This window comes from Engraulis encrasicolus, chromosome 18 (genome assembly GCF_034702125.1).
Source record: "Engraulis encrasicolus isolate BLACKSEA-1 chromosome 18, IST_EnEncr_1.0, whole genome shotgun sequence".
NCBI lineage: Eukaryota > Metazoa > Chordata > Actinopteri > Clupeiformes > Engraulidae > Engraulis > Engraulis encrasicolus.
The window spans coordinates 50,703,515-50,722,100 of NC_085874.1; the positions used below are offsets into that span (position 1 = coordinate 50,703,515).

The window sequence follows — 18,586 nt, forward strand, 5'->3', positions numbered from 1 at the left end:
ACCTCTGAGGTCCGGAAACGTGGAACACATTTTTTCAGTTGTCCCAGAGGTTTATTCCACTCATATTTTGCCTTTGGGGAAAATAATATTGTGCGAGCAACATAGATTTATTATTACAAAGCCTCTAATTGACCCGTTCAGGATCGACGTCCTCATGAATGCGTGCGTATCGTTGACTCAAACACACCAGAGATGTTTTAAGGGGATTACGAGAGACTCCACTCTTCTGGGTGGTACTGCACTCTAGGGCCGCCATCGGCGGAGTGCAGACTCCATTCAGAAAGAATGGGCTGCGCTCTCTCGACAGCGGCCAAGAGGTGAACTACAGGCATGGGCAAAATAGGGAGTAGGGAGGCTGTATGTAAAACTGACGAAACGCGAACAGACAGTGCTGACTCTAAAGAGAGAAAAACTGCCCTTCTGAAGCATGTACATTGATAAAAAAATAGAGATTCCGAAAAGTACACTTGTTATGCTATTTTGAGAGGGAAGAGGCTGTTCCAGAAGCATAGGAGATGTTTGTTGTTACATTAAACTACTGACTGGACTGAGGACATCACCAGGAATGCCTGTGTCTGTGGTGCCCACTGCATATCTGATTTTAGCGTGACCATCCGTTATCTTATTTCGGAAAAAACACCTGTCGAGTCTCTGTACAAGTGAACGGTGTATGGTCAATTCTGAGCAACTGTGCGCACGCAGCCAAATTACGTCATATCTGTTTACAAACTCTAAACGGGTCAATTGATTACACTGCATTTCAAAATTCGATCTAGCCCCACCCCCAATCCTAACCTGTTCCACTCTATCTAGTTGGTGTGCAGGTGTAATTCTCCCAGTACTGTGCTATCAGAAAATACATAAAAAGCCCCAAAAACAAATCTCAAAGAAAAGCAAACAAAAAGTCTATTTAAATAATATCAGTCGGCCTACCGTGACTGAGGGCTGAGGTGATATCTCATTATGTGTCTCTGTTTTCCCTGTGCTGTGCTATCAGAAAAAAAGACATGAAAAGCCCCAAAAAGTCTGTTAAAGGGACACTGTGCAGGAAATGGTCAAAAAAGGTACTGCAACTATGCTGATCATTGAAACTGGGCTGCCTTCTGCCAAATTTGATCTGTACATGAAAGTTTACTAAGTAATAAACAAATATTTTCTAGTATGGTCCAAGTAGAGTGATTTTTGCAGCTAAAACTGGCTATTTTTGGAAATTCAAAATGGCGGACCATGGAGAAGATCCCCCTTTTCATGTATGAAAAGTGCATTTTTTCCAGTCATAATGAATACTTAGATTTTGATGGTGGTGGTAAGTATACATGAAAAAGGTAACATTAATGAATGGGCAGCATGAATTCTGGAAATAAAAAACTAAAAATCTCACACAGTGTCCCTTTAAAGGGTTTTAATTGTTAGTCTTCCTGCTATGCCTAAGGATATGATTTCTCATTCTGTCCTGGTCCTGGTCCTCAGGTCTCATTCTGGCCTAAACATATCTTATATATATATATAGCTTACTTATATTATTGCTTTATCATTACTATAAATGTATTACTTATCATTTTATATGGGTGGGGGGTGTCAAGCACTCTGAAACTACGCAGTGTTGTTGCTCCACACACAATTTTGTAAACTTTTGATAAACTCTTGAACTTGAACTGGGAAAAGCCCAAATATCAGTCTGCCTATTATAATTGAGGGCTGAGGGCTGAGGTGATTGCTCATTCTGTGTCTTGGTGTGGTCCCCTGTAAAAAAGTCTGCAACACCAAGCTCCTGTTGCTCTTTTTTAATGTACATTGCGTGCTTGGTGTCGCAGACTTTTCTTTCAATTTTTCATGGTATTTTTGCTTGTCCTGCACCCAATCTTTTTGAGACGGATGTGCGTGTTTTTCTCTTTTTGACTAGTGGTCCCCTGTAGCCTGGGAACTCCCATACCGCCTTTAGTTCTACACAATCGTTTCGATCTGAAAGACATGTGATTAGGTCTGGTGGTAACCAGGCATGGTCCTCGGGTCTCATTCTGGCATAAAAAGCCCAAATATCAGTTGGCTTGGTGTCAATAAGAAGGTGATTCCTGATTCTGTGTCTTGGTGCTCTGGGTCCCTAGGTGTCATTCGGGCATAAAAAGTAGGCCTATTATAACTGAGGACTGAGGGCTGAAGTGATTCCTGATTGTGTGTGTTGGTGCTCTGGGTCCGCAGGTCTCATTCGGGGGCGTCTCCGGAGGGCCTGCAGGTGGTGGCCCCCCCTCCCCCTCCCCCACGGCCCCACGCCTCACACTCCCGATCCTCATCGCTAGACATGAACCGAAACTTTGCCGCCGTCACCTCAGGTAAGGTAAACCTGCTGCGTATGTAGCTAAGCTAGTGAAAGTCAATGGATCACTGTAGCATACAAGCATGCTACACGGATGCATTGACTTTCACTAGCTTAGCGACATGCTCCCTCTTTTAACTTGTCTTAAAGCAAGACAACGGCTTACATGAAAAACAAGACACTTAACCACCTTTATAAACCCCAGCCAACAATTTTAACTGTATTAAGCCCCAAAATGGTGGCATAGCCCTTTTAATTGTGTATTGTGGTGTCCTCCCTCTCAGCAGGCCAGCAGCCTGCAGGTGGCGTAGCGTTCCCTCCAGCTGTGCCTCCCAGACCACTGCCAACACAGGTAACACACACACACACACACACACACACACACACACACACACACACACACACACACACACACACACACACACACACACGCACACACAACCCAGGTAACACACACACACACACACACACACACACACACACACACACACACACACACACACACACACACACACACACACACACACACACCCCAGCTAACATGCACCCGCTCCCTCTTCCTCCCTCCCATTTCTCATCTCCTTTCTTTTTCTCCTCTCCTCTCTTCCTCTCCTCTCTTCCTCTCCTCTTCCTCTCCTCTCCTCTTCCTCTCGTCTTTCTTCCTCTCTTCTCTCCTCCTCTCCTCTCCTCTCCTCTCCTCTCCTCTCTCCTCTCTCCTCTCTCCTCTCTGCTGCTCTACTCTACTCTCCTCCTTTCCTCTCCCCTCCCCTACACTCTCTCCTCTCCTCTCCTCTCCTCTCCTCTCCTCTCTCCTCTCTCCTCTCCTCTCTCATCTCTCCTCTCTCCTCTCCTCTCCTCTCTCCTCTCTCCTCTCTGCTGCTCTACTCTACTCTCCTCCTTTCCTCTCCCCTCCCCTACACTCTCTCCTCTCTCCTCTCCTCTCCTCCTCTCTCCTCTCCTCTCCTCTCCTCTCCTCTCCTCTCCTCTCCTCTCCTCTCCATGGCACTCCACTCCACTCCACTCCTCTCCTCTCCGCTCCTGTCCTCTCCTCTCCTCTCCTCTCTCCTCTCTCCTCTCTCCTCTCTCCTCTCCTCTCCTCTCCTCTCCTCTCCTCTCCTCTCCTCTCCTCTCTCCAGGCCTCTGCTCCTCATAGCCACCGGTCGGTAGAGGGGGGTGAGGGAGGCGCGTCTCTCCTCAGCACCTCCCCTCAGCAGATGCCTCAGCAGCCAAACTTCGCCGACTTCAGCCAGTTCCAGGCCTTCGCCGAGCAGCCCCAGGAGGACGCTGAGAAGCACCCGGAGAGCGCACAGGTGGGCATCACACCGAGACTAGCCCAGCCTTGCCATGCTTAAAGGGACACTGTGCAGGGAATGGTCAAAAAGGGTACTGCAACTATGCTTCTCATTGAAACTGGGCTGCCAATTGCCAAATTTGATCTTTACATGAAAGCTTTCTAAGTAATGAACAAATATTTTCTAGTATGGCCCAAGTAGAGTAATTTTTGCAGCTAAAAATGGCTATTTTTGGTAATTCAAAATGGTGGACCATGGAGAAGATCCCCCTTTTCATGTATGAAAAGTGCAATTTTTCCAGTCATAATGAATACTTAGAATTTGATAGTGGTAGTAAGTATTCATGAAAAAGGTAACATTAGTGAATGGGCAGCATGAATTCTGGAAATAAACAACTAAAAATCTCACAGTGCCCCTTTAAGTAATCTGTCTCTCTCCAGATGAATGGGTTCCGCCTTTAGCTACATTCACACACGTCGCTCCTAGTTACTAGCTTCTCGCTCACTCACCTACTCGCCACTCGCTCAGCTCAGCGAACGTTCGCTTAGCGTTCCCGCGGCTTTAACTGACAATGCAAAAGCCAGAGGTACCAAACTCTGCATTTCAATTGCTTACAATACTCGCCTCGCTCGAAGTTAAAATATTTTCAACTCGGGATCCGCCCACATCGCATCGCTTGTACACTCCTCGCCTCCTCGTCTCGCTGGAACACACAGACATTCAATTGACTTCATTCGCTGAGCAACTAGTATCGACGTGTGTGAACGAGGCTTTACTCCATCAACATCCCTCTGGAGGTATGCCATATGCCTAGGTCTGCAAAGGCGTGGTTTTCTCATACAATCCTTGCAGCTGATTGGGGAAAGCGCTTGTTGACATTCTTAATGAGGTGCTACTATTAGCACATTTCAAACTACAACAGAGTTCACCCCTCCGACCAGTAATTATAATTTCTTTTTTCAATGTCATGGGACAGTCCTGCTGAGGGAGATGCTGCATTTTAGTGTGTTTGTTCAACCTCACACCCACCAACGTAATAACTGCCCACCAACGTAATAACTGCCCACCAACATAATACCGTATTGGCCCGAATATAAGACGACCCCCCATTTTCAGGCTCATGTTTTGAGGAAAAAAGTTTTTTGAAGACTAAATTTTGTTTCACATTGGAACTTCTTTCAAATGCAGTTTTTAATTTGTTGGAATATCTGAGGCTTTTTACATAGAACAAATTTCACAATATCATTTTCATGAAATTTTCACGATAAAAGACCACAGATGGCTACTCATACCCTTTTCCTCTTTGCTCACTTTACCTGTCAAGTGTCAGTAGGCACCTACAGCCGCCCGGACGCGCCTGTTCCAAGTGCGACGCAACATAGCCTACACTCAGAGCATCTGCGCCAGCCAGACAACCAGTCCAGTAGAGATAGCCTACCTATTGTGCAATGCACAGATTTTGCAAAATGCTTAGTTGACAGCAATATCTAGCCTAACCAGCAGCCGTCTCGCCAAATCGCCGTTCATTTTATGCATTCAAAGTTTTTCGTTGGACTGTAGAAACCAAACGCAGATCTGAAAGCAGATTAGCGCATTGCATTTGAAACCCATGCACTGCCGTTCAGCACCAAGTTGACATTAGAAGTCCGATTGGCATTAATTTCGTGCCAAGGGTAAAACTTTATATGAACAAGACAATCTCTTGCCCTAACCATTATTCTATGTTGTTGCATTGTTGAGGGATATCGTCAAATAGGCATGCTTGTCAAAGGCGCCGCTCTCTCGCGCACACAGATGACCATTGATCGGCTGATGATGACAGCATCCAAAATTTAGGTTGTTCGTCAAATCACCCTTCATTTCTTTAGTTTCAAGTGGTGTTGTCGGGTGACCAGAGAGAACAACCAATGCTTTCCTGATGAGACTGTAAAACCGAACACAAATAAAAGCAGAGCAACAAGCCGTGATTGACTGATGTGTTTCCCCCCAACCGAATCGCGTTGACATTGACAGTTGATAGACGTGCGGTGCAACAGTCATCACGAAACAAGCATCTGCAAATTTGATATGGACAAATCAATCTCTAAACCTGTTCAGTATTGAGTTTTGTGGCATTGTTGTGAAGCATAATGACCGCATTCAGGTTAAGTTTAAAAAAAAAAAAGTTTTTTATTTTATTTTGTCTAGCGCGCGGAAATAAGACGACCCCCCTTTTTAGAATACTATTTTTATAACAAAAACCACGTCTTATATTAGGACCAATACGGTAACTGCCCACCAACATAATAACTGTAACTTTGTGCAGTTCTCAATAACTTTGTGCAGTTCAGACGTAATAAACCAGTGGGTTCTGTGGTGGGAATTCCAAAGAGATTAAACTTTAGCCCAGTAACTCTGTTTGGCAGGATGTGAACACACACACACACACACACATGCACACGCACACACGCACACAGAAGAGAGCCTCAAACTCTCTGTCTCCAATGAAGTCATTCCATGACTTGCCACTTGCATCATTGTTAAATCTGGTACTCCAGTGCATACTGATAAAGCATGGTTAAAAGTTCTGTTGCAGTTCAAGTGAGACCAATCTCATCTGACACATTTTAATATGTACAATTCACCTCTGCCCCCTCTTCACTTGATTATAAGAAGATATTTAGTTTTTTTTATATGTGGTATGTGGAGGTGTAACTTTTATGACGGGACAGTGAAGTATGGGACTGGAAACAATTTATTTATTTGTTTTATTATTTTTGGGGATTTTATTATTTTTCAGACGGGACAGTGGGAGATGACAGGAAACGAGATGAGAGAGAGAGAGAGAGAGAGAGAGAGAGAGAGAGAGAGAGAGAGAGAGAGAGAGAGAGAGACACAGAGACACAGAGAGAGAGAGAGAGAGAGAGAAGGGGGGAGAGAGAGAGAGAGAGAGAGAGCAGAGAGAGAGAGAGAGAGAGAGAGAGAGAGAGAGAGAGAGAGAGAGAGAGAGAGAGAGAGAGAGAGAGAGAGAGAGAGACGGGGAAGGATTAGGAAATGACCCGGGCTAAGAATCGAACCCGGGTCGACACCCACGTAGCAGTCCAGTGCCGAGCCGTTAGAGCCACGGCTGGGTCCATATCTATTTATTATTTTTTAGGGGCTTTTATGCCTTTATTAGACAGGACAGTTGAAGATGGTGACAGGAAGCGAATGGGACAGAGAGACAGGGGAGGATCGGGAAATGACCCCGGCCGGACTCGAACCGGGGCCCCCGTGGGTGGGCATGCAAGCCCAATGTGGGGGGCTTAGTGGGTCGATATTTATTTTTAATAGCTTGCATTCTCCTCGACCGATCTCACAGCTGCCGGCCCGACGCATGTTGAAGGCCACAGGGCTCGGCAGGCAGACTCTCTGGGACAAGTGTGGCCTTTTTGTAAAGACAAAGACTCCACTATGCGCTTAGCTCCGGGTATGAATTGGCAAAAACACTTCAAAAGGGACCCTTTTTCCTGGCAGCAGGATGTGCGTAACTTGTTTCATGGTGAGAAAGGAAGAGGTTGGCGTTGGCTGTGGGGTGGAAAGCAGGGTGAGTGTAGTGGAAAGTGCGCACATCCACCAAAAAAGCATCAGCAGGTGCCAAATCAAAAAATTGTCACATGTAGGAGCGGGAAAGGATCTGCACACTGCTTGCAAAAGACTTATTAGGAGCAACGTTTCGATCATAGATCTGCCTAAAGAAGATCTATGATCGAAACGTTGCTCCTTTTAAATTAAGTCTTTTTCAAGCATTGTGCAGATCAGTTTCCCGCTCCTACATGTGGAAAGCAGGGTGGGCATTGGTTTTGGGCGGTTTAGCTATGGCAGGGGTTCCCAAACTTTAGCATGCCAAAGCCCCCCCCATACCGGTAGATTCCAGCCAAGGCCCTTCTTGATATGGGCCGTGACGCACCTTTTTCTGTGCAACCCGTTTCACAACTCGATGAAATTGGTGCATTCCTAAAACCATTCAAGTACTGCAGAAATCACAATACATATATAAACATTGAAAAGAAAAGGAGTCCACTGGTATTGTTTAGCTTATATTTGGTTTATTTTATTCAAGTTATTTAATGTATTAAATTATTGAGTTGATTTCACAATATTTTTTCTGCCAACCTGCCGCGGCCCACCTGGCATCACCTCGTGGCCCCCCAGGGGTGCCTGGCCCCCCCACTTTGATTTGTCCCTTTCAAGGGGGCACAAGTAGCTTTTTTTGAAGTGCCGTAATAAATGTATTGGGCGAGTGCAGGCTATTCACCAGTTGCCTTGACTAGAAACCTGCTAGATCGATGCACAAACTGCACATTTATAATTTGAAAGAAGTGGACATGCGTGAACACACACACACACGCACGCCCACACGCATGCCCACACACATGCCCGCACGCACACACACATGCCCGCACGCACACACACACAGTTGTAGTATTAATAGTAACAAATTGTCAGTAGAAAATGGTACTGTCATTTTTTAATTTTATGTAATAATATTATTATTGTGAAGTGTTTTCTTTAAGCATTTGGTTGCATGTCCTGTCCATATATGTATGTAAGAGGGTGTGTGTTTGTGTGTGTGTGTGTGTGTGTGTGTGTGTGTGTGTGTGTGTGTGTGTGTGTGTGTGTGTGTGTGTGTGTGTGTGTGTGTGTGTGTGTGTGTGTGTGTGTGTGGTTGTGTGTGTGTGTGTGTGTGTGTGTGTGTGTGTGTGTGTGTGTGTGTGTGTGTGTGTGTGTGTGTGTGGTTGTGTGTGTGTGTGTGTGTGTGTGTGGTGTGTCTCCTGTTTCAGGTGGAGCTGAGTGGGGAGACTGCAGGGCCCCTGAGGACGGTCAAGTCCGACGGCCAGAGTGAGGAGAGGGCAGCCGCTACGGCCAACTCTGTGAGCATACATGGGTTCACTGCGTTTATAAACACGATGTTGTGAGGCAGGGCAAGACACTGGCAACCAACCACGTGAGCTAATTTTTTGACCGGCAGCGGTTTCCAACAATCAGAGGTTGAGTTGTGCGCAGCTAGGAGAAAACAATTTACAATTCATGTATGGAGGGTGCATTTGGGTTTTGGGAGGTGCTTGTGTCCTTTATTAGTAGAGGTGCACCGAAAATTCGGCCACCGGAAATATTCGTCCGAAAACGCAAAAAAAGACACTTTCGGTTTTCGGCCGAAAGCCAACTGAATGGCCGAATCGGAGGCCGAATAGAAAAAGAATTGAAAATGGACAGTAATGACACTAATTTCAGTTCTACTCGAATATTTGAAGATTTCAAATAAACATTTATTTTCTTTGAAAAACATGTCTAAACATTTATTTTGAGCCTTACATTTAAGCAATATTTTTAAATAATGAAAAACCTAACTTTTAATAACTTTTAACTGAACTGTAATTTTCGGTTTCGTATTCGGCCAAGTGATTAATTATTTTTCGGTTTCGGCCACAAATTTTCATTTCGGTGCATCTCTATTTACTATGACAGGACGGGTGTAGAGAGAGAGATCGGGAAGGGCTGGAATCGATCCCAGGTATAACTGTGCGGCATAACTAGCCGTTTGAACAACAGACAAGGCAGTGTTACAATTGTTTTATTGTAATCATTATTACCATTATTATTTTGCAAGTTTGTCAGAGGGCAACCAATTGTTTTCCGAACTGTTTCTCAGGTAATGGGTTTGACCAAAGTTGGTGGCCACTTGTGTCGAACTATAGCCAGTGACTGTGATTGTGACTGCTCCTCAGTCAATGAGGAGGATGAGGGAGAGCACTGATTAATTACTCCCCCCACCAACCTGGCGGGTTTGGAGTCAAACTGGCAACCTTTGTGATTACAAGTCTGACGCCCTAACCGCTTACCCATGACTGCCCCATGATGATATTTCACCATCTAAGGGGTCTTACACACCAGGGCGGTAAAGCGTCGCGGAACGGGATCGTTTTTTACCGGCGTCTGTGAAAATACATTGAAACATATCTGTCCTTACACACCAACCGGCGGCAGTCGGGCGTAAGCGGCGCGAAAGCCGGCTACGCGCCGCGCTGCATTTAGAAAATAGAACTCGAGCGTATTTTTCACGCCGGCGACTGGCGGTGTCTCATCCAAATGAATGGCAAAGTAGCATGCTACCTTTGGCTGTGGGGATTTTTTGAACAGGACTGGCCGCGCACGCCAACGCTGTCAGTGTGAAAGGCAGAGAAAAACACACCGTCCGAAACTAAGCAGAAAGACTGCGTTCGTCCCGCGACCGTTCCGTTCCGCTTTGGTATGTTTTGCCCCTAAAGGTGACCTGCTCTAGGTGAGGCTCGAACCCACAACCTTGGCATTGCTCAGCAGCCTGTTCTACCTCATAAGTACCGCACGCTAAACGATTGCGCCACTGGAGCCTAGATGTCTACCTTGGGTGTGTCTCCAGTGACTAAGGCACCACGCCACTACGCTGGGGAGCCAGGTCCGATTCTGGCCCGTGGCCATTTTCAAATTACCCCACCAGGGGTGCCAACACAGGGGGAAGTTCTCCCATGCCCAGGCTGAGAGGGGGCCCAGAATTGGGTCTTCATTACATTATACTACTGGGCTATTCAATTAGAATTTCAGTTGGGCCACATTTCAATACCAAAACATGAAGTTGGCCTGCACATTTTCAGCCATCAATAACACACGGTAAAGACATTTTTCAAGCACTTTAAAAGTTCTAACTTTAAACTTAACAACATTGAATTTTCAATACGCAAGACGAGCAAGAGATTCACAAGAAAATCACTGAAGGGATTCACAAGAAAGTGTTGTACTGCAGTATCCCAAACTGCAGTGTATAACGCTACAGCTGGGGGCCACATATGGGCCGTGTCTGGGCCACATGTGGCCTTCGGGCCTCCAATTGAAAAGGCCTGCATTATACTATTGGGCTGAGAGGGGGCCCTTTCACATGATTTAGTCCAGGGCACGGCCAAAGCTGTCAGCGGCCCTGACCCCATGACCATGTGATGTACCACGTAAGTACTGAGAGGGCGTCAAACTAGTGGGTCCCCTGTCATCTCTTCACTGTTGCTATCCAGGGGTGGAACTTAATTGTTTTCCCCATCAGTCACTGTGGCAGGTAGATTTTAAAATCTACCAGTCACTAGCCATTTTTACCAGTAAAAGTGACTGGTGGGTTGAAATATTTACCAGTCACCACTGAAGTTTACCCGTCATTGGCAGGTGGACGGGTGCTTATTTCCATCCCTGTTGCTATCTAATGAAGACATAAAAAGCCCTTTAAAACATGAGTAGATGTTGAGGTGACGCATGCAGTTGTTTTTGATATTTTGTGTTCATAAAGTTTGGAGCAGGCTTCACCCAACAATGTTTCCTTTTCTTTTAAGGGTGCTGAGGAAAAGGTCGCACCATGCATAGGTTTCTTTATTACACATTCTTTATTATGTGTAATAAAGAAACCTATGCATGGGGCGACCTTTTCTCATTTTTCAGTTTGATATTTTGTGAACATGATTTCACTGTCTGGGGAGTTTAGATTAAATTAAACCTGTGTCACGTCTGCCCTTAAAAGGGTGTTGCCACCACCAGAGAGTTGACGGGGTGGAAAAAATCTACCAGAACAATCACGCCTGACTCACAATGTCTATTCTGTGGCCAGTTTTAATTTTGACATAACTTATAGTCTTGGTTTCCTACCGCTACCACACGCACAGGCACTCACACCCAAGCAATAAAGCGGTGACTGTGTCTGTGTCTGTGTCTGGGTCATTGTAGACCAGTGATTCTCAAAGTGTGGTCCGTGACAGAGCTCAGGTGGTCCATGAGGGTATTTCTATTTTTCCAAGACAAGCTAGCAGTAGACTATATTTGTAGCATTATTGCAAAGCTTAACATGTATGAAGTCTTATTTTCACCACAATAAGACAGGCTTGTAAATGTGAATTAAAAGTAAGTGATCTGCATCGAAATTAGCAGTGTCAAATTAATACCTGTCAACTGTCAGTTCAGTTGACAGGCGGTCCCTGAAGATTTTTAGGGGGACAACGTGGTCCTCGGTCTGAAAAAGTTTGAGAAACACTTTTGTAGACGTAGCACTGACTACACCCAGTGGTTAATTTCATCAGGAACAAGTGGGCAGCTTGAGACCAAAGACAGCAGTAAGGCAGGGCTGATGGTATTCAGGCTCCATACCTGATTTCAGATTTGACAGAGTACAAAAAGTTACAAAAATAAAAACATTGATAATAATTAGCCATTAGGTTATTCTTATCTCAAAGTGTTACAGGTTCAGGGTTTGAATAATGGTAATACACAGGCTATTAAATGTTTGAATAATGTGTCAAAATAGGCCTACGTTACGTCACTATGCAGTATCTTGTCATCGTCGTCGTTAGAGCAGGGGAAAAAGTTCAGGCTCAGGATTTTTTTTTCACCATCACCCCTGGTAAGGTTGATTTTGTTTAAATTATCGTCATACAAAAGATGACGGCAAGCAGCGAGTAAAGGGTAAACAAAAGAATAAATGAAGGACTAATCGTCCAAAATGTCGTGCCATTAAATAACTGAACGTAAATAATCCACAACATTGTTTATGCTCCCAGTCATTTTGTTTTGTCTGCTTTCTTTGGAATTTGGAATTGGTGTCACATTTTACCACTAATGCACTTTACTTGGAAATCTGCTGCTACTGCTACTGAGAGTTGCACTACTCCTAACACAATTTCATTGCTTTTTTGACAATGACTGTAAACTCTTGACTCTTGATGGTTAAGCAGACCCATGGTGCCTACTCCCAAGCTCATTTATATTGATAATAAAATAATAAAAATAATGACATTTGCATAGTAATTTTGAACGCCGTGTATTTGTAACAAAACTCCAAATGACATTTGCATAATAATTTTGAACGCCGTGTATTTGTACCAAAACTCCAAATGATGTTTTTTTGTTAATTTCCCGTCAGGCCAAAGGGGCTTCGAGCGGGCCCCTGGCTCCGCCCCCCAAGCCGGTGCGGCGACGGCTGAAGTCGGAGGACGAGCTGCGGCCGGACGAGGACACGCCCCTCCCCCCTCAGAAGAGCAACCTCATCGCCACCGTGCTCGCCACGCAGCCCTCCATACCTCGGTACACACACGCACGCACGTGCACACACACACACACACACACACACACACACACACACACACACACACACACACACACACACACACACACACACACACACACACACACACACACACAGAGCCCTCCATACCTCGGTACACACACACACACACACACACACACACACACACACACACACACACACACACACACACACACACAGCCCTCCATACCTCGGTACACACACACACACACACACACTCACACGATCCTCCATACCTCTGTATACACACACACACACACACACACACACACACACACACACACACACACACACACACACACACACACACACACACACACACACACACACACACACACACACACACACACACAGCCCACCATCCCAGCACATACCCCAGTTCAAATCAAGTTCTCTCTCTCTCTCTCAGGTCTGTTGGCAAAGATAAGAAGGCCATTCAAGCTTCCATCAGGAGGAACAAGGAGACAAACACAGTGTTGGCTAGACTCAACAGTGAGCTGCAACAACAGCTGAAGGTGTGTGTGTGTGTGTGCGTGTGCGTGTGCATGTGCGTGTGTGTGTTTACACAACACCATCACATTGCACTTCATTACATTTATATTATATTTGACACCGGTGGTTGCTAGGGATGCAAATGATTAATCAACTTTAATCGATCAATGCGTTAATCGATTTAAAAACATTAATCGCAATTAATCAATAATTCAGCTGACAAGAGACCCAGGTGAAATGGGCATATGGAGAGTGTATGTGAAGAGGGGTGTGAATAGTGGGAATATTTAAATCATCTTTGGATTAATTAAAGAATTGAAATAGAATGAATTTAAATGTGGTATTTTATCTCTATTTTTAATTAAAATTTTTAGATTAAGTAGGTTTTTTTTTGAGAAACATTGAGATTTCGGGGGGAAAACGCTGCTTATCAATTAATCGCAAGTCGATCGATAAGGCTATCAACTAATGATTAATGAATTAATCGATAATTTGCATCCCTAGTGGTTGCTCTTACCTGGCGCCAGTACACGAAGTCAAAACCACTTGTAAATATCCCTGCTCCCCTTTTGTTCTGTCCTTATCCCTTTGAGGAGTAAGGAATTTCTAGAGGTGCATCTAGAATTTTACTGGAACACTCTACAGCTCCCATAGACGTCTGTGTTAAAAAATCTCGCAAAGACATTATGACATCATAATGAGAACTCAAAATTTTGGCAAAATTCCAATCACATATTTGTGATGGTACTCCTCAAAGGGTTATCTGCGTGTTTAGCAGTGGTGCGTGCGTACACAGACTTTGACAGGCAGCTTAACTTGAGTTTCTTACAAAAACTGGGCATTTATTTTGTCGGAAACAACTTGTGAAACTGTGAAGCAGAAGAATCAAAAACACTTATAAGGCGTAGGCGTCTGCCTGAAAACCATAGAGCACTACACTATTACAACAATCATGCTAGCTTTAACAAGCCATCTACGCGAGAAAATATATGAAACCATTACTTTATATCACTTCAGCGCGCTACAAATAGATTGACCACATATTCACGCTAGCTTAATATTACAATAACATGCGATAAGAACAGAATAGGATTACGGTACATGTTGTTATTATAAATATGGCCAGCATCATAACGGTAAAGCTAAATGGAGGGTTACGATAACACACAGAACAGCGCTCGTAAAGTTTTCTAACATTGACACAATCAATACGAGTAATCTCTACAGGGTAGGTATTATAATCTTTTATTATATGGTTGTGACGTCATCAGTCGAATGCTCCATTCATTTCAACGGGGCTCCCCAACGTTCGCACGTCTGTTATTTTTCGATAACGGACGGGTTGGTCTATAACAGACCGCTGTCAATGGCAACAAGACTTTTCACTGCTAAAGCGACTTTTCAACAAGACTCTAATCAGCTGCTGTGATAGACAACACCTGTTGTCCTGGCTACCTAGCTGTTGCCTAGCGGTGTTCCACAACGGCACTGTTTTGTTTTGCGCAGCAACAATCTTAACATTAAATAGGCCTAAAGAAATGTCCCCGCCATGTGTGAGTCATTTAAGTATATCCATATAATAAGCGGGTTAACTTTCGGCGAGTCGGTCGCTTTGTGGAATAGCAGCACTTCAGAGAGAACAAGACCCCTCCGCTCCGCGTCGGGGTCTAAAGATTCTCTCTGTCGTGCTGCTATTCCACGGTAGCGACCTTCTCGCCGAACGTTAACCCTTACATAAAACACTTACAGACATTGCTGCCTTAGAGAGGACACTAGGACTCCGATACAACGTGTAATAATCTTCTGCCACTCATTACGTGTTGCTTCTTCACTTTCACTTATTTTCATTCATCAGCAAGAGTTTACTACCGCTGCCATAGAAACGGGCACACGCAATCAGAACCCCACGTCAAAATAAGAGCACAAACATGTCACTGCATTAAACACACCGATATACCGACAAAACGTCAACAAACATTCAACTTACGCGTCACTTTTCATGACAGATTATTCCCTCTATGTCAGTTTAAAACTGGGGGCAGAACACCTTTCATGTTTACCACACATGCAACTACACTTGTTCTTGGTTCTAACGTGTGTGTGTGTGTGTGTGTGTGTGTGTGTGTGTGTGTGTGTGTGTGTGTGTGTGTGTGTGTGTGTGTGTGTGTGTGTGTGTGTGTGTGTGTGTGTGTGTGTGTGTGTGTGTGTGTGTGTGTGTGTGTGTGTGTTTTCGTGCAGGACTTGCTGGAGGAGCGGATATCTTTGGAGGTTCAACTAGAGCAGCTGCGGCCATTTTCCCATTTGTAACCCCCGTCTGTCTGTCTGTCTGTCTGTACGTACGTACGTCTCCCGTCTGTGTGTTCTGGAACAATCTGCCACGTGGTAATGGGGGACAGAACCGGAACCGGAACCAGACCCAGAGCTTCCTGCCGGATGCATATGTTGCTCACCTGCCCCGCACCGCCCCCCGCCCAGCCCCCCGCCCAGCCCCTCGCCCCGCCCAGCCCTATCTGCTGTGTTGGTCTTAACGTGTGTGTGTGTGCGCGCGCATGTGTGTGTGTGCGCGCGTGTGTGTGCGCGTGTGTGTGTGTGCGCGTGCGTGCGTGTGTGTGTGTGCGCGCGCGCGCGCGTGTGTGTGTGTGTGCACTTGCGTGTGCGTGTGTGTGTATGTGTGTGTGTGTGTGTGTGTGTGTGTGTGTGAGAGAGAGAGAGAGAGAGAGAGAGAGAGAGAGAGGATAGAGAGAGAGAGAGAGAGAGAGAGAGAGAGAGAGAGAGAGAGAGGAGAGAGAGAGAGAGAGAGAGAGAGAGAGAGAGAGAGAGAGAGAGAGAGAGAGAGAGAGAGAGAGAGAGAGAGAGAGAGAGAGAGAGAGAGAGAGAGAGGATTAGTGAGTGAGAAAGGAGTAACACTCTTGGTATAAAAAGCGACACAAAGGTATATATAATTGTTGGTGTGTGCACATGTGTGTTGGTGTTTGTGAGAGTGTGTGTGTGTGTTGGTGTTTGTGAGATTGTGTGTGTGTGTTGGTGTGTCTGAGAGAGAGAGTGAGTACAACAAATACTGTATCTGGGAGAGACCCAAGCTTGAACCCCACCCCACACACACACACACACACACACACACACACACACACACACACGCACGCACGCTCAACGTGGGCATGGCATTTTGAGGTGGGATGAGGGGAGGGTTTTTGAAGGCTAGAAGGAATTGTTACACGTTTCGGCACGTTTGAAGAAGACGTTCGAATCGCTGCACCAGTCGTGAGTGCTGCAGCCGCGGTGCGGTTTGTGTTGTTGCCAAGCTAGCAGCAGAGTTCCGTTGTCTGTTGTAGCATGTTGCAGCGCAGGCTAAAGGGGTTCTCGTCATCTACTAGCGAAATTTGTCTAGTGATGAAAAAAGTTAATTTATAGCCCTGGTAACGTGTACCAACACGGTGGGGGGTGGGTATAAGAGTATGTGCTGAAGCCTGAGGGACCTTGAAAAGAAATGAGAAACTAAATCGCGTTGGTTCACCCTGGTTGAGGTGAATGGATAAGCATGAGGTGTGTGTGTGTGTGTGTGGGGGGGGCTTAGAGACGGGCTGATGTTCACCGTATAGTCTAATAGGCTCAGTGGGACACAAAGCAGACGCCCCCCGCTCTTGAGTCGACCTCCTCTTGAGACAGGAGTTGTCGGTGTTGGGCTCCTTCTTGATGCCGCAGGCTGCTGCTAAAATCTGCGCAGCGCGCATGCATGCACACTACACTGCAGAATTCAACCCAACCTGAATGCAATGTGATTGCCTAGTGTGCGTGTGGGCTGTGCATACAGATTTGCGTAGCTTACAGCATCTCAAACGGGACCCTTGCCTCGCTGGCTCCAAGGGAACTCCACGACGCTGGCAGTTTGGCCCTCTCTTGTGTCCAGTGGCTCCGGGCGGGCGGGCGAGAGCAGAGGTGTTTGGGAGACAGACGAGATAAGAGACGTGAGAATGATTCGTGGCAGGCCACCTTTCATTGTCTCACCATCCTCCTTACAGAGTCACGAAGGCCACATGGAGGTCCGTTGTGTGTGTGTGTGTGTGTGTGTGTATGTGTGTGTGTGTGTGTGTGTGTGTGTGTGTGTGTGTGTGTGTGTGTGTGTGTGTGTGTGTGTGTGTGTGTGTGTGTGTGTGTGTGTGTGTGTGTGTGTGTGTGTGTGTGTGTGTGTTTTCAAGTAGTGTTACATATGCGGGATCCCACAGTAGACCCTCTGCAGAGCTTTGTTTTTTTCAGGTTTTTTTTTTCCCCCGGATTTTTTTTCTTTTGTATTCCAACATCCCTCTCATCCATTGAGGTTCCCCTACCCCATTACGCACGCACGCACGCACACACGCACACGCACACACACACTCACACACAGGGTCATGGGAAATGCTGCCTACTTCGCATGGTACATTATCAGCTAAGGGGTCCCTCTGAGGACAAACTGCACTTGTTGTCAAAGTGGTGAGGCCTAAAATGACTGAACAACTGCACTTTTCCCCCCTCTCCCTTTTTATGACTCCCCGAACATTTCACTTTTTTCCCTGTCGTTTTGTCCTTTTTTCACTCTAACATGTTCTTTTAAACTGCGTCAATGTAAATGCTCTTACCTAATATTGAAGTAAAAGCTCTTCAAAGTGAACTTAAAAAGGAAAGAAAAAAAAACCAGAGACGAACCACTTTATTTTGTACGAGTATGTTGTCAACTAGTATGACGTTTTGTGTTCCTTTGCTTTGTATCATTGTTCCCTTTTTCATTTGTTTTTGTTTTTTTTATTACTCTGTTTAATTTTTTGTTTGTTTGGTTTTTTTTGTTGATGTTTATTTTCTTTCCACTGTTCCTCAAAGCCTTAGTCCCTCCCAGCATTTCAGGTGTTCAATCTCCCCTCACAAGGCTCCTGTGATGGATGCCTTGAGTGTGTTGCAATATGCGACCTTGCCTCCTCCACTTGCGCTTGTCTCCTCGTCCCGCCTCCTGGCCCCTCCTCCGTGGAAGTTTCCCAGCTGTCATCCTAGCCACAACAACTTTTGAGGGACTGTTTTTCATTCACCATCCCAATTGCAAATGAGAAAGACTCTACAATTGAGCTTTTGCAAGATATTGAAATATAATGCTGTTGTCAGTGATGTCATCATGACATATTACTTCTTGGTACGAGGAGAGAAGCAAGTGGAGGAGGCAAGGTCGCATATTGCAACGCACGCCTTGACTGGCCCTGGCAGTGAACAGCACAGGTGTGGAACACATGGAACACACTTGTGGAATCCAGAATATTCACTTGTTCCCTTCTGTAGTGGAGCGCTTTTTGAAGCAAAGCATTTGAAGACCGACATGGTGGGGAGTATTTGGAGAGT

The 18,586-nt window shown here is 45.5% G+C and overlaps 1 protein-coding gene across 10 annotated transcripts in view; it reads left to right on the forward strand.

Annotated features, from left to right (window-relative positions):
• reps1 (RALBP1 associated Eps domain containing 1) overlaps positions 1–15,822 on the forward strand; it is a 40,088-nt gene extending 24,266 nt beyond the window's left edge. For 7 of the 10 annotated variants that reach the window (XM_063223789.1, XM_063223790.1, XM_063223797.1 and 4 more), the window contains 7 exons: positions 2,200–2,330; positions 2,599–2,666; positions 3,451–3,624; positions 8,409–8,498; positions 12,554–12,714; positions 13,146–13,251; positions 15,467–15,822. In XM_063223789.1, the coding sequence (XP_063079859.1) occupies positions 2,200–2,330; positions 2,599–2,666; positions 3,451–3,624; positions 8,409–8,498; positions 12,554–12,714; positions 13,146–13,251; positions 15,467–15,535 (799 nt within the window). In that variant the 3' untranslated portion in view covers positions 15,536–15,822. The remainder of the gene's footprint in view (positions 1–2,199; positions 2,331–2,598; positions 2,667–3,450; positions 3,625–8,408; positions 8,499–12,553; positions 12,715–13,145; positions 13,252–15,466) is intronic. The other 3 variants (XM_063223791.1, XM_063223795.1, XM_063223799.1) reach the window with 1 other exon arrangement.
• Positions 15,823–18,586: the final 2,764 nt, after the last annotated feature.